The sequence below is a fragment of the Oratosquilla oratoria genome, chromosome 7 (assembly GCF_046742065.1).
Source record: "Oratosquilla oratoria isolate Oo_2021 chromosome 7, ASM4674206v1, whole genome shotgun sequence".
NCBI lineage: Eukaryota > Metazoa > Arthropoda > Malacostraca > Stomatopoda > Squillidae > Oratosquilla > Oratosquilla oratoria.
The window spans coordinates 30,503,012-30,518,497 of record NC_134783.1 but is presented as its reverse complement, the minus strand read 5'-3'; the positions used below and the strand labels follow the sequence as shown (position 1 = coordinate 30,518,497).

General features: G+C 41.4%; 1 protein-coding gene across 3 annotated transcripts in view; it reads right to left on the bottom strand.

Annotated features, from left to right (window-relative positions):
* Positions 1-15,486, bottom strand: part of kto (mediator complex subunit kohtalo) — a 71,573-nt gene that overhangs the window by 30,531 nt on the left and 25,556 nt on the right. For 2 of the 3 annotated variants that reach the window (XM_076187866.1, XM_076187867.1), the window contains exons 10-20: positions 15,143-15,237; positions 14,771-14,928; positions 14,304-14,586; positions 13,221-13,402; positions 9,489-9,716; positions 8,968-9,088; positions 7,205-7,320; positions 5,267-5,398; positions 4,825-4,951; positions 3,794-3,936; positions 1,572-1,702 (exon numbers count right to left, since the gene is read on the bottom strand). In XM_076187866.1, coding sequence (XP_076043981.1) covers positions 1,572-1,702; positions 3,794-3,936; positions 4,825-4,951; positions 5,267-5,398; positions 7,205-7,320; positions 8,968-9,088; positions 9,489-9,716; positions 13,221-13,402; positions 14,304-14,586; positions 14,771-14,928; positions 15,143-15,237 — 1,716 coding nt within the window. The remainder of the gene's footprint in view (positions 1-1,571; positions 1,703-3,793; positions 3,937-4,824; positions 4,952-5,266; positions 5,399-7,204; positions 7,321-8,967; positions 9,089-9,488; positions 9,717-13,220; positions 13,403-14,303; positions 14,587-14,770; positions 14,929-15,142; positions 15,238-15,486) is intronic. The other variant, XM_076187868.1, reaches the window with a different exon arrangement.

Here is a 15,486-nt window from a genome sequence, read left to right as displayed (position 1 = left end):
CAGACATTCTCCTCCTGCTCAAAACTCCTTTCACCCTATTCATCCATCTCATCCTTGGTCCCCCCCCCCCCCATGTTCGCTCCATCCACTTCTGCCTTCCACACCTCTTTTACTAATCTTTCTTCACTCATTCTTTCCATGTGTCCAAACCATCCCGATACTCTTTCATCAGCCCTATCTCCCATGTCCTTTTCCGCCCCTACTCTCCCCCTCACCTTCTCATTTCTCACTCTATCCAACTTTGTAACCCCTACCATACTTCTCAGAGATTTCATCTCAAACACATTTAAACTTTTCCTCCCTTCTTCTCTTAAATTCTATGTCTTTGCCCCATACAGGGCTGTAAGCACAATCACCCCTTCATATAATCTCCTCTTTGCACCCATCCCCATATGTCTATTTATTACATTTTTTTTAATCCTCCAAGGCACATATTTGCTTCTTTCAATCTACTATTTGCCTCCATCTTGATTATTCCATTTCCAGCCACATGCAACCCCAAGTACCTAAAACTATCCACTTCCTCAGAGGAGGACAATTCCAGTAGCTGCCCAGTGGAATTCTTTGGAGCAACTCTTGGCTGACCGCAGACCAAATCTTAGGCGCTACAGGCCCATTGAGGCGACTGGCCGCTACAAAAAAAATGCCTCCAGACTCTCCGACCTGCTGTTAACATCTCTATATCAGGGATGGACAATTCCAGTTTTACGGTAGTTACCCAGTGGGATCTTTTGGAGCAACTCATGGTTGCCTGCAGACGAAATCTGGGTGTTTCAGGCACACAGGCAACCAAATTGTCCACCCCTGTTCCTCCAGCCTCTCCTTTAAGACTTCCAAATTGCTGCCATCCTCTCCCCTTGTCCATCTCATCACCTAACCATTTGTTTCAATGTTGCAAACTCCCCCTATTGGATGGATTGGGCAGTGCCCCTTACAGAAGACTTTGTAGTGAGAAATTTAATGAACCATGCCTTTGGTCCAACTGCTGGCAGCAGGTTTCAAACTGCTGTCAACTCAATTTCCACCGCAAGTAGTGATGCTCTAATTTGCTTGGCCAAATAGGAAAATACATATACCCTGTTCAAGGTTAAAAAGTTTCACAATAGTCCTGTTCAGGGGGCAAAAGTTTAACAAAAGCCGTGCTCAGGAGGCAAAAGTTTCACAATATCCCTGCTCAGGATGTGAAAGTTTCATGATAGTCTTCCTCAGGGTAGAGAAGTTTCACAATAGTCCAAGTCATTACTGTCTCCCTTGAACAAAAGGAATAGTAGGTAAAGTGTACGAATATAGAGGCATAGCATTACCGACAGATTGAGCTATATATGAACCTCTGAACTCTCATCTAGGATGGGAATAGTTGTTGAAGAGTCTAGCACACAATCAAAAGCCATGGTGAATCAAACATACAATAATATAAGCACACATTCATCGATTCTAATTAACTACAAAACAAGATGTCTAGGTAAGGGAGAACAACATTATACTTGTTCCTTTCACTTCTATCCCACTTAAACTACACAAAGACTGTACCTCATTTCTTCCCAGCAATAGAATTATAACTATTAACTTACTTGGGACTCTTGATATATTCTTCCATAAACTGAGGTGACCATCGATATGTTCCTTGTGCTGGATTGATATTTGCATATAAAGTTTGTTTAATCTTTGGATAGCCATTTGAGAAAGGTTCACAATGTTTGGACTGAAAAATAAGAAAAAATATTAAGTAATACTGGCAATCACTCAGTTTATCACTTAGATGATATATATATATATATATATATATATATATATATATATATATATATACATATATATATATATATATATATATATATATATATATATATATATATATATATACATACATATATATATGTGTAAAATTGTGAAGCCTGCTAAACAATGTATCATACATACATACATATACCAAAGGCTTTTTCCCCCTTATAAGGGAGGTAGCCAAAAAACAAAGGCATAAAATCCACTCCCACCCATTCCATCCCTAACATACTCCACTCCCCTCCACCCTCTTCCCTCCCTCTTATCTTGGCAGCTCCTGGATGACGGGCTACCCCTGCATCTCGCCCACTGCCTTGGGTCAGAAGTGGTGTCACAAGACACAGCACATCCACAGCATGGCCGCTTCATTAAATCAGCAACCCTCCTCTCCGTCCCTTCATGCAGAAAAGGAGAAGACAAGGAGAAATCCCTTCGGACTGCATCAACTTATTTCTCACACATACTCCCTCACCCCCTATCCCCCACCCACTCCCCCTCATGCATCACAGCATCATCCATACACAAACCATTCTCCACCCACTCCTATCTTCTGTCCTTTCCCTTGCTTCCTCAACCAACATTCCCCTGTAATTCCTCTGTAAATTCAGACTGGAATATGCAGTGGTGGTCTAGTCACCATACAAAGAGAAAAATATATGAAAAATTGTGAGAACATAAAGGATGGTACCTAAAATTGTCCCAAGCCTGGCTGAAAAGACATATAAGGAAAGATTAGAAAAAACTGGAATTGCCAACATCAGAAGAGCAAGCGAAGGAGGTGACATGAGTTATCTTTAGAAAAGATAAAATAATGGGGAGGAAGACAGAAACAATTTGTTAGCACAGAATGAAAGATCATCAAGAGAACATATAAAAAAATTAGAAGTTAGATAGCTTACAGATCTTACGAAGCACAACTTTCCCTTGAGATGCATAAATTTGTGAAGCAAATTAGAAGAAACAATTCAGGACACCACAGATGAACTGAAGGCAAAGTTTGACACATAGAGATCCTGAATCATGACCACATAAGCACAACTCCCACCCAATAAGCTAATGTATATGATGATGATATGGCTTAACGTCACACACTCCCCCCTATCAGGAGGATAGGATGGTGCCGCTCACAGATGGCTTTGTAGCGTGGAATTTAATGAACCATCCCCTTGGTTCAACTTCGCCGGTGTCAGGATTCGAACTGCCCTCACCTCGATCTTCGCCGCAAATAACGATGCACTAACCCGCTCAGCCAGCGAGCTTCCTAATGTGGGTAGGGGGGTTAGCAAGCCAAGGAATGCACCCACCTACCCTTCCTACATCCCAAACTTGTTTCCCTTATAAAAATTTCTTACCTATTTCTGAACAAAGGGCCGTCCCTGTCCCCTGCCATGTGCCTGAGTCTGAAGCAGTAGAGCAAGACACAACACCTCCACAGAAGGACCTAACAGGCAAAATTGGCTTACCCCTATTGCTTCATTAACATGGCAATTCTCCCTCCTCATCCCCTCTCGAGTGAACAGAGAAGAAAAGAAATCCCTTTGGTATAGACAGATAGACATATATCACAAGTCTATCTATCTATATACCAAGGCCCTTTTCCCCTTTGTAAGGAAGGTAGCCCTTTGCACATTACAAGTACATACATACATACATATATATACCAAGGCTTTTTCCCCCTTACAAGGGAGGTAGCCAAAAAGGAAAGGCATAAAATCATTCCTGCCCATTCCACCCCTGAATACACTCCACACCCCTCCACCCTCCCTCCTATCTTAGCACCTCCTGGATGACATTACAAGTAGGTAATGATGACATTACAAGTAGGTATATATAATCATATAAATATAGGATCCCATGAATATAGCTCCTTTCATGTATATTATTCAAATACACAACAAAGAGGCTTCTCCCTCTTCTAGGGATGGGAAGTCAAAACATACATTTTGCCTGGTGACACTTTCTAACCACAATAAGGTTATCAAAGTGGTAAGTCTATGGTTTTACTACTCACCTTAAAGAAAGAACATGAAGTGTACAGGTCATAAAGATGTGCTAAAACAACTCTTTCTGATGAAGAACAGTCTGATGGATTATTCACATCTTTCACCAATTTCCCAAGACCTTCAAAAACTGCAGTTGTCTGCTCCTGGGACACTGCCAAATGAAAATGTAAACAAGTTGTACTTTATCAGTAAACAGTTTTTGTATATGCAAATCTCAAATTGCAAATATAATGACCAGTTACATCCTTGTCTTAAGTGGTTGGATTTCTAGCGCAAGCAGAAGTTGTTTGATTTCAACTTAGGTACATACTGTACAAAGAATAATAAAAGCTGTTTCATAATTCAGCGCATTCCAAAAATACATACATACAGTAATTTTTGTGTAGTTATTCCCCATATTTCTTTCAATAAAAGAGCCAATTTTTTTTTTAACTACAATGCAGTTTAAGCATAAAATCTATGTTAACCCACTTCTGATCAGATAACCACCCAGCATTAAAACAGTCAATCAATCAATTTACTGTCCAAGGGCTCCCTTGTAGAAGACTCGTGGCTTGCACGTCGCTGCCAACAACCACCAGATTGAGCCACAAGTCATTCATAGAAGAGTGTGAACTGTCTGGGTATGGCAGTGTAGGTTTAGTGTTCTGTGTCTTTTGTGTGGTGATTGCATCTAAACCAATTTGAGTTTATGCCCTAGCTTATTCTGTGTTAGTCTGGTTTCAAAACTGGGTGGTGGCCCAAATGCAGTAGTACCATTGAAACAACATCAGCCTAAAAACAGACACCACCTTCTCAAGATGCACACACCATGTAGAAAATAGAACACCAAACCTCAGTGACCAACACTAACACAGTACAAATGTCTTCTTCAAGTAATGTATGGGCAAACCCTGGAAGTGTTGCAACACACCTGAGGACCGAAGGTTTCCAACAAATGAGAGGAGGCAACTGACTGACTTAAGACTTCCAATATTTATAGTTGTATCCCTACAATTGATGAGTTAGAATCAGGGCATGTACTTGCTAGAAACATTACCTAATAGACAACAGTGGTATTTTCGGAGAACGCCAACAACATATAGGGTCAATGTTGGGCAGTATGATGCAGCCAAACATTGTCGTTCTACTAACTGAGCTTCTATATCAGGCATTTCCTTAGTGATCTGTAGAAATGTGTAAAAGAAAGACTGAATAAATAATAAACATAAAGAAATATACAATGGTCATAAAAATATGCTAAAGATCAAGCAAATCAAGCATAAGCACTTGCACTGTTATCAAACTGTCCTATAATCAGAATCAACTCATCAAGAACATATATATAGGAAATATAAATCTGTTACTCTACAAAAGCCTAATATACATATATACTGTTACATATATATACACTTACATAGCCAGTACCCCTACCCTGAGAAGGGGTAAGAAAAGAGAGCAATATCTTTGGAAACCCAAGTACTTGTGTTTAAGTATCTAACCTGGATACAGAACTCTATAAGAGCATGAATGTTCAGGGCCACTTCCATGAGGTCCATAAGGAAAGCAATATGGTCATGTGTTGGCAGGTGGTTGAAAGACCCAGTTCCACAGCCTGACAACATCTCCAACACCTGTAAAGCATTGAAAATCATTGCATAAATTACATACATATACCAGGAGATTTTTCCCCCCCCTTACAAGGGAGTGTCTCTCATCCTATTTTGCAACCAATCTGTGAATGCTCGTTTCTTCTCTTCTACTACCTTCTTTGCTTCATCATCCCACCACTCACTACCCTTCCTTCTATTTCTTCCCATCCCTCTTGTTCCACACACCATCTCTGCATACCTTGTGACTCCCTCCTTAAAACATCCCCATTCCACCTCCACTCCTAGTTCTACTCTATACTTCACTCCCTCCCACTACTCTCTCTGCTTTTTGTTGTGCTCCTCCTCTTTTTTCTCATTTAAGCAGTTTATTTTAAGCACCTCCCTACCTTCTGTCCTTTTCCTTTTTCTTCATCTATCCTCCACTCTCAACTTACCTTTCACCAAAAAATTATCTGATATTTCTCTAACTCTCCTATACACATCTCCACCATCAATTCTCCACTATGATTTTTTCCTGGAACTCCACACTTCCCAACCACTCTGTCTATTGGTTTGTTTCCTACCCTAGCATTGAGATATCCCAATATCACTACATTGACATTTCTCCCTAAACCCTCTATGTACTCATTTAAATCTAGCCAAAAAGCCTCCCTTTCCTCTACTCTCTTCTCACTACCAGGCCCATATGCACTTACAAAGACCCACATCTCCCTTCCCAGTTTCACCTTCATCTACATTAACCCCTTCCATACAGTGCCGCACACGTAGGCGTCATGAGGAGCAAGTGGATTCACGACGCTGCCATATCGGCGTCTTGATTATATTTATTGTAGTCGCCCCTGTGTTTTTACATTCTCCCTAATCTGCTCTTAATCCCATTCTCTGTGGTTTTCAAAATTCACGGGTGAAAGAGAGAACGATCGATATGAGCCGTGACTATATTTTATGATGCGAGTATTTTTACGACACATCGTACGGCTGGCATTGGCTGCTGCCCGCGAGATTTAAGTCCCGTAGTGAAGTGGTTAACCTTGAAGAAACCTCCTTCCACTCCACCACACACTTACCTATCCCTCATCCTCTCTTCACTCCTGACACCCTCCTAACTACACTCCCAAATAAAAACTTGCCCCTCCCTTTCACCTTAGTTTCACTCAATGCCAACACATCCATCTTTCTTTTCACAAACATACTGCCTATCTCTTTACTTTTACTCTTATTTGTACCACATCCAAGCACATTAGAAGACCCAAACCTTAGTGTTCTGGTTGGAAAACTTCTCCCTGACCCTTTTATGCATTTGCTTTTTTTTAGGAATGTCTTCTTTGGGGCTACAGAGAGTAGGATGCCTAGTCATATCCCCATCCCGTTTTTGTTGCCTTTTACGACAAATGGGAACATTCAGTGGCAGTATTCTTTCTCCCCTACCACAGGGTTCAGTGAAAAAGGAAATGTATATTCATAGACATGGTACAGGACATTATTACGAGTGGGAGCACAGCATAATGGAGGGGCCTTTTCCTCCTTATATGAGGAAGAGCCAAGTATACATACATACATATACCAAAGGCTTTTTCCCCCTACATGGGGGGTAGCCAAAAAGAAAAAGGTATAGAAACCACTCCCACCCATTCCATTTCCTATATATCCCACTCCCCCTTCACCTTCCTCCCTCCCTCTTATCTTGGCACCTCCTGGATGACAGGTCATCCCTGCATCCTGTCCACCTACATAAAAAAGTCCAATGTGCTGACATAGAAACAAATATTTCCTAAATTAATTAAATACACATAAATCAAATATAATCCAGAACAGCATAAGACTCACCTGAGAAGCAACACCATTTGTCACCACATGTTGATCAAAGTATGAGAGGGCACAAAACCTGCTCAACATTGCTTCAAAATTAAACTCCCCTTTGGAAGACTTTTTAACTTTCCCACCTGAAATTAGAGATCACAATGATGATTCATTTTATTCTATATACCAAGGGCTTTTACCTCCCATCCACCACCCTTTCTTTCCTTTCATCTTAGCTCCTCATGGATGACAGGTCATCCCTGTATCCCACCCACTGCCCTGGGCCAAAAGCAATACAGCAAGACACAGCACATCCACAGCAAAGCCACTTCATCCAATCAGCAACCCTCCCCCTCTCTGTCCCCTCATGCAGAAAAAGAGAAAACGGGGAGATATCCCTTTGGGCTGCATCAAAATATCATTAACACATAACCAATCCCTAGCCCCCCCATTCTCTCCCTTCTTTGCATCACACTATCATCTATACACAGCCATTCTCCACTCACCCCTATCTCCTGCCTTCTTCCTTCCTTGCTCAACAGATATCTCCTTCTTGCTCAATGCCCCTTTCACAACATCCATTCATCTCATCCTCAGTCATCCCTTCGTATTCTACTCCCTCCACCTCTGCCTTCCACACTTTTTTTTTACTAATCTTTCTTCACTCATTCTTTCCATGTGTACAAACCATCACAAATTCCCCCCATCATAGGAGTAAAAGTAACTGAACTGTATTGCATCAGGTTACTATGCCTGACTCATAAAACCAATTGTAATAATATGAACATATTGTATAAAGTGGAAGGATGGGGGTGACGGGGGCACTGGATGAAAGAGGAATGTCAGTTGCGAAAGGAAGATTTTGCAAAAAATCCTCTTCCCCTTACATGGGAAGTAGGCAGCCAAGGCAACCCACCCTTCACCCATCCTATACCCATCCAATGCCCAATTATTTTCCCTTTTATCTAAGCTCCTTCTACATGAAGGACCATCTCTACCCCCCTGCCCCATTGCCTGGGTCAGAAGCAATACAGCAAGGCATGTTACATTTTTTAAAATAAACTTACACACTGTATTAAAGCCTCCAAATTCCTGTAGTGAGGGGATAATGCTACCATTATATTCCCATGTGTGTATAAATGATGATGATGATGATGATGATATGGTTTAATGTCACAAACTCCCCCCTATTGGAAGGCTAGGACAGTGCCCCTCACAGAGGACTTTGTAGCATGGAATTTAATGAACCATGCCCTTGGTTCAACTTCGCCGGTGGCAGGACTCGAACCGCCATACCCTCAACCTTCACCGTAAGTAACAACGCCCTAACCCGCTCAGCCAGTGAGCTTCCATGTGTATATAATATATATATTTTTTTTTGCTGTCTTGATGTCTGGCTGCATTGCTTTTAAACCAGGCAGTGGGCAAGAAACAGGAATGACCCTTCCTCCAGGAGGAGCTAAGATGCGAGAGAAACCTGGTTGGTGGATGGGAGTGGATGTGTACCTCTGACTTGGCTACCTCACTTATAAGGGGGAAGAAGCCATTGTTATACTGATAGATAGATAGTAAGTATCAATGGTGACTAAATGGGATGGAATAGGGACTGAGGATTCCACTTTCTGTACTTTTGTCCTACAACATTAAAGCATGCCTGACTCAGCCATCCCCTTACAAGAAGGAGAAAGCCATTGGTATGTATATATATATATATATATCCATATACATTATAACCTCCACATTTGTGACTATAATGCTTATTTCTATTTCATTTTCACTGCCTGACTTACCTTCTGCGATATCAATACTAAATTTCTTGCTAAATAGCTTCATAATTTCTTTGGTAAGTTTTTTTACTGCATGCCGAGCTTCATCACGAGCTTTGCCAACTCCATACAGCAACACATATCGCTGTAAATAAGAAATACATAAAATAAACTCTAAGAATATCAACATCATGATCTCTGTCACAATATATCCTATTAGTGCAAGTGTCAATTTACGTTTAGAGATCAAAAGACAATCACTTTTTTCTAATTACAAACTATATATTTCCATTAAACGTACAAGAATTAGAGCAAAAAGAATATTTTCTGGTTCTAGTAAAACAGCTTCAGTAAGCGATCAATGTTAAGAAACTAGAGTCCTCATGAAATATGAGAATTATCAGTAAAGTTATACCAAGTTATCTTTATAAAAAAAAATATAAATAAATAAACTGGTCAGTATATATTCAAGAAATAGAAAACAACCATCATAATTTCATTCTTTAATATATGCTAGCATCAACTTTAAACTTTTTCTGACTAACCTGATTCATTTCATGGGTGTAGGCATCATCTTGCGGAAGAGGAAAGTGCTGGGTATACACAAGATGCCGCGGAGGTCGGTGTCTCCCTTCATTGCCTCGCTCTCTAGCCTGCTGCTCCTCCAAGCTCGTGTTCATGACATCATCCTTGGGCGAGTCGGGGGCGTCGGCCACTTTGGTAATGTTTTGGATGATTTTGTTCAGATCTGCTTCAAATGAGTCAGCCCCATCCTGGTGGTGTTGAGGACGTGCAGTGTTGAGGAGGTGCAGTGTCAGGGAGCACAGCATCATGGGGAGCAATGGCACAGGATGCAGGAAAGGAGAGGTATACTTTTAAGGAAGTGCACATGTTAACGGGAACAGGATTCCAGAGTTATAACAAAGGAATGTTGAGTCACAGGAGTAATGTGTTCAAGAGGCAAGGTATGAGTACAATGGTGACAGGATATAGCACAACTAAATTTAAGTATTAAGGGCATACTGCCCATGGAATGACATATGTAGGTGTCACAATGTTCCAGGTTAGCACAGGTATGGAATCTATATGAGACAATGACAATTCTGGGTAAAACATGTTGCTAAGGGTTACCATATATGGGACTTAAAAGAGCCATGCAAGTAGTACATACATACATACATATACCAAAGGCTTTTTCCCCCTACACGGGGGGGTAGCCAAAAAGAAAAAGGCATAGAAACCACTCCCACCCATTCCATTTCCTATATATTCCAGGAGGTGCCAAGATAGGAGGGAGGGAGGAGGGTGGAGGGGAGTAGAATATATGGGAAATGAAATGGATGGGAGTGATTTCTATGCATTTTTCTTTTTGGCTACCCCCCATGTAAGGGGGAAAAAGCCTTTAGTATATGTATGATGTACCAGGCGGTAGCCAAGTCAAAAGGCATATACCCACTCCCACCTATTTCTTCCCCACCCATTCCACTCCCATCCACCACTCCTTCCTCTCATCTTGGCTCCTCATGGATGATGGGTCATCCCTGTATCCTGTCCACTGCCCTGGGTCGGAAGCAATGTAGCAGGACACAACATCCACAGCAAGGCCACTTCACTTAATCACCGACCCCCATTCTGTCCCCTTTTCCAGAAAAAGAAAAGACAGGGAGAAATACCTTTCTTGCATCACAGTATCATCTATACACAGCCATTCTCCACTCACCCCTATCTCCTGTCTTCTCCCTTCCTTGCTCAATGAACATTCCCCTCTTTCCCAATGCCCCTTTCACCCCATCCATCCATCTCATCCTTGATTGTCCCCTAAAGTTCACTCTGTCCACCTCTACCTTCCACACCTCTTTTACTGATCTTTCTTCACTCATTCTTTCCACCAAAATTAAGGTACATACATACATACATATACCAAGGCTTTTTCCCCCTTACCAGGGGGGTAGCCAAAAAGAAAAAGGCATAAAATCATTCCCACCCATTCCATCCCTGAATACACTCCACACCCCTCCACCCTCCCTCCCATCTTAGCACCTCCTGAATGACTGGTCATCCCTGCACCTTGTCCACTGCCCTGGGTCAGAAGCAGTGTCGCAAGACACAGCACATCCACAGCAAGGCCGCTTCATTAAATCAGCGACCCCCCCCTCTCCGTCCCCCCATTGCATAAAATGAGAGGACGGGGAGAAATCCCTTCGGGCTGCATCAAATTTTGCTCACACATACTACCTCACCCCCCATCCACCCGCCCATTCCACCTCATGCTATCACAACATCATCCATATACAACCATTCTCCATTCACCCCTGTCTTCTGTCCTCTCCCATCCTTCCTCAACAGACATTCCCCTCTTCCCCAAAGCCCCCTTCACCCCATCCATCCACCTCATCCTAGGATGCCCCCTCATGTTCACTCCCTCCACATCTGCCTTCCACACCTCTTTTACTAGTCTTTCTTCACTCATTCTTTCCATGTGTCCAAACCATCCTAATATTCTTTCATCAACCCTATCTCCCAGCTCCCTTTCCACCCCCGTTCTCCTCCTCATTTCTCACTCTATCTAGCCTAGTAACCCCCATCATACTTCTCAGACACCTCATCTCAAACACATTCAAACTCCTTCTCTCTTCTTCTCTTATGTTCCATGTTTCTACCCCATACAGTGCTGTTGGCACAATCACTCCTTCATACAGTCTCCTCTTAGCATCCATTCCCAAATGTCTATTCCTCATTACACTCTTTAATCCACCAAGACATTTACTCGCTTCTCTCAATCTACATTCTACCTCCACTTTCACTCCACCTTTCCCTGCCACATTTGCACCCAAGTATCTAAAACTATCCACTTCCTCCAGTCGCTCTCCCTTAATGCTCACTTCCAGTCTACTGCCACTTTCACCCCTTGTACATCTCATCACCTTACTTTTACCCACATTTATCTTTAGCTTTCTTCTATCACATACTCTCCCAAACTCTGCCACCAACTTCCTCAATCCCTCCTCCGATCCTGCCACAAGCGCAGTGTCGTCCGCAAACAACAACTGGCTCACCTCCCACTTTTCTCCATTTTCTTTAACCATCTCCAATCCCTTGCCCACTACCCTTGCATTTACCTCTCGCACCACCCCATCCATGTATAAGTTGAACAGCCAGGGTGACATAACGCATCCTTGACGAAGTCCCACCTTTACCTCGAACCCCTCACTCTCTCCATTTCCAATCCTGACACAAGTTCTACTATTCTCATAAAATAATTGCTGTGAACATGCAAAGCTATAGCTATATTACAATTCCATTAAGATGCATTCTTTGGTCACACGATACAAAGACCATTTGGTGGCAATGGATTCTAATAGTGTAGGAGTCAATTACAAGAAGTTTGATGGAAAGGGTCACTGCTGAAACTAATGATGATTTGTGGCACTATACATATTATACAAAGTTCCATACTGAACATTTATGGGGTTATGGAGGACAGATGCTGTGAAGGTATGGTACTTTAGTGTATAAATATCAAAAACATTGGTACTGATTGAGGTCTAATATGATACTCTTTTGTGGAGATTCATGTCTGAAGGTTTGGTGCACAACTGGTTAATGTCAGAGAAAAGCAGACAAATATGAATTCAATAGTTTCACATAAATCAGGACAGGAACAGAAATATCAATCAATTTGTTGGCCCTGGACTCTCTTGCAGAAGACCTACAGCCTCCAGGAATAAGAGGGGAAGATCAGTGTAGACTTCAGAAAAGAAGAGGGAGCATTGATCAATTTTTTTGTAGTAACACAGATACGCCATATGTTCTTGAGAAAAGGTAAGGATGTCTTTTAGGCTTTCATGGGTTTGGATAAGGTATATGATAGCTTACAGACAAAGTGGTATTATGGAAACTGTTGTGAATGTAAGGGATAGGGAGAAGTCTGTTGTCTGTGTCTGAGTTGAATGTCACTAATATGGAGACCCATAGTCCTCAAGTATCAGTAAAAGAGATTTTGAGCTGTTGTCTGGATAGGGTGAGAGATCACTGTAGACTCTCTGTGTCTTCTGTGAGGTAGTTACATCTGGGGCAATAAGAGTCTGTTGCCAAGCCAATTTTGTGTTGATACTGTTTTATTGTTGGGTGGTGACTTGAATGCAGTCATGCCAGTGTGGTTTTTCTTTGTCTTGAGAATGATTTCTCATTTGGGTTTATGTCTTGATGCTCTATATAATCATACATTATGTATTTAACCAAACTATATCTCAGGTCATCTCAACAGTAAAACTTACCTCTTTTTTCTCCGTCATAGAGAGTTCACCTCTGAGCGCTGGTGCCCCCGATGAGAGATCGCCCCGCGAAATGAGTGTACACATGTAAGCATCATGACTGAAGACATCTTGGCGAATAAGTTCAGAAAACAGGAGAACCAAATTACCAAACTCCTGGCGTTTGGACATAAGAGAATTCTCATCTGGAATGAGTAATCAATTAAGATACATGAGCAATACATTACAGTATACAATCTACACAATACACTTGAAATCCATATTTTTCAATGTGTACCACATGTATATACTTTCACTGATTTTTACAAGAAAAGTTATATTAACTGCACCCCACCTATTCACTAATAATTTAAAAGTTTACTATTGGTTACTTTGAACTATACTAGTGCTCCGAGTACCATGGAACCTCTACAGGCTTGATCTTGTTTATGAATTTATGTACTCCTTGCCAACAGTGTAGTGAATGTGCTTCTGTATGTAATGCTTCTCTCAATACCTGTGGGACTCCAAAGGTAATTGAATTTTTTACTGATTACTATCTTAATTCTTATCCAGGAAAATCTATCATCCATTCCTGCAATCTGCCTAAAATTGCTGGTAAGATATACAAGCACAGAATACATTATACAACTGGTGGGTCATGTCCATTCATCAAACTGCTCCACCTGGTACCAGCCAATGTGGGGCTGCAGATTTCCACCGTGGTATGGGTGAAGGGTGGGTGCATGCCCTGGTTGGCCAACCCCCTTATAAAGGAGAAAAGGTCCCTTTGGTACATGTATGTACATACATACATACATACATACATATATCAAGGCTTTTTCCCCCTTACAAGGGAGGTAGCCAAAAAGGAAAAGGCATAAAATCATTCCCACCCATTCCATCCCTGAATACACTCCACACCCCTCCACCCTCCCTCTCATCTTAGCACCTCCCGGATGACAGGTCATCCCTGCACTTTGTCCACTGCCCTGGGTCATATATGTACATGTATGTACATATGTATTAAATTTGGAATAACACTATTATCAACAAGGATAATAATCAATCCCTTTGCAGAGCAACACCTTTCTCCAAGAACCTTACCTAATACAGGAGCCTGTGCATCAAGGAATTTTAAGAGCAGATTCTGAAACACTGGTGCTCCAGATGATACCATCTGATTTGAAGCAACAGAATCCTTCTCATCTGGGATGTCACTTTCTGTGGAAGTAAGATCATTCTGTCTCTTTTCGAGCAAACGAGCCACCACAAGAGCCCTGTGATCTCCTGAGCGCTGTACAGAGACAGCCCACTCACACATTGTCCGAACTATTGCTTCTTCTGAATTATTTGTGTTCTGTAAAGGAATATGCAGTAACGTGGAAGACTGCATTTATAAATATTAATAGTACCAGGGGACGGAAGACGATGGTTCATTATTTCAATATACATATATTCCTTGTGTCAATTTAATACATTACAATACATAAATCACTTTTTCCAAATATATACAGATGAATTTATACTTTCACACTATTAGTCAAAATAGAATATATCTAAATAATACATACATCACTTCCTCCTTCTTTATTTGTTGAAAATATTTTTGCATACAAGGAGTCAAGAGAATTGTTTGAATCAACACGATCAAAGCAATGTCGATCCAATGCATCCAGGGCAGCTAACAGACAGTTGATTGTTGAACCTGCTGTTGCTGAGTTGGGCGCAGCTTATGGAATAAATAACAAAGACCATCAAAATCATGAAAACAAACCATATCTATTCAACCACAAATTAAAACATTACATATATGCTTCATGCAAAGGTGCAACAATTTGCAAAAAAGATAACTGTTTATGAAATACACCTATATCTAATCATTAATAATGAAAAGTGAGAAAGATGTTCAAGTTCTAATTTCTGTCAATACAGTATCAACTTACTTGCTGGACTCTGTGAAAATTTATCTTGTGACCATCTGTTTTCAGCAGCTCTGCTTCTCTGTTTAATGTGTTCCTCCATTACTCTAAGCTGGGCCCTGAACAATAAAGAAAACACATAAATATATAGACATATACCAAAAGGCCTCCTCCCCCTTCTTAGGGAGTGACCCAGCCAAGGCATAGAACCACTCACCTATCCCATACCCATTCAACAACAATTTGTTGTCCCTTTAATCTTGGCTCTTTGTGGACAAAGTTACCACTGTCTCTCACCCACTACACAGGTCAGAAGTAATGCAGCAAGACACAGCACCTCCATGCCAAGGCCTGATAGCTAGAGCGGG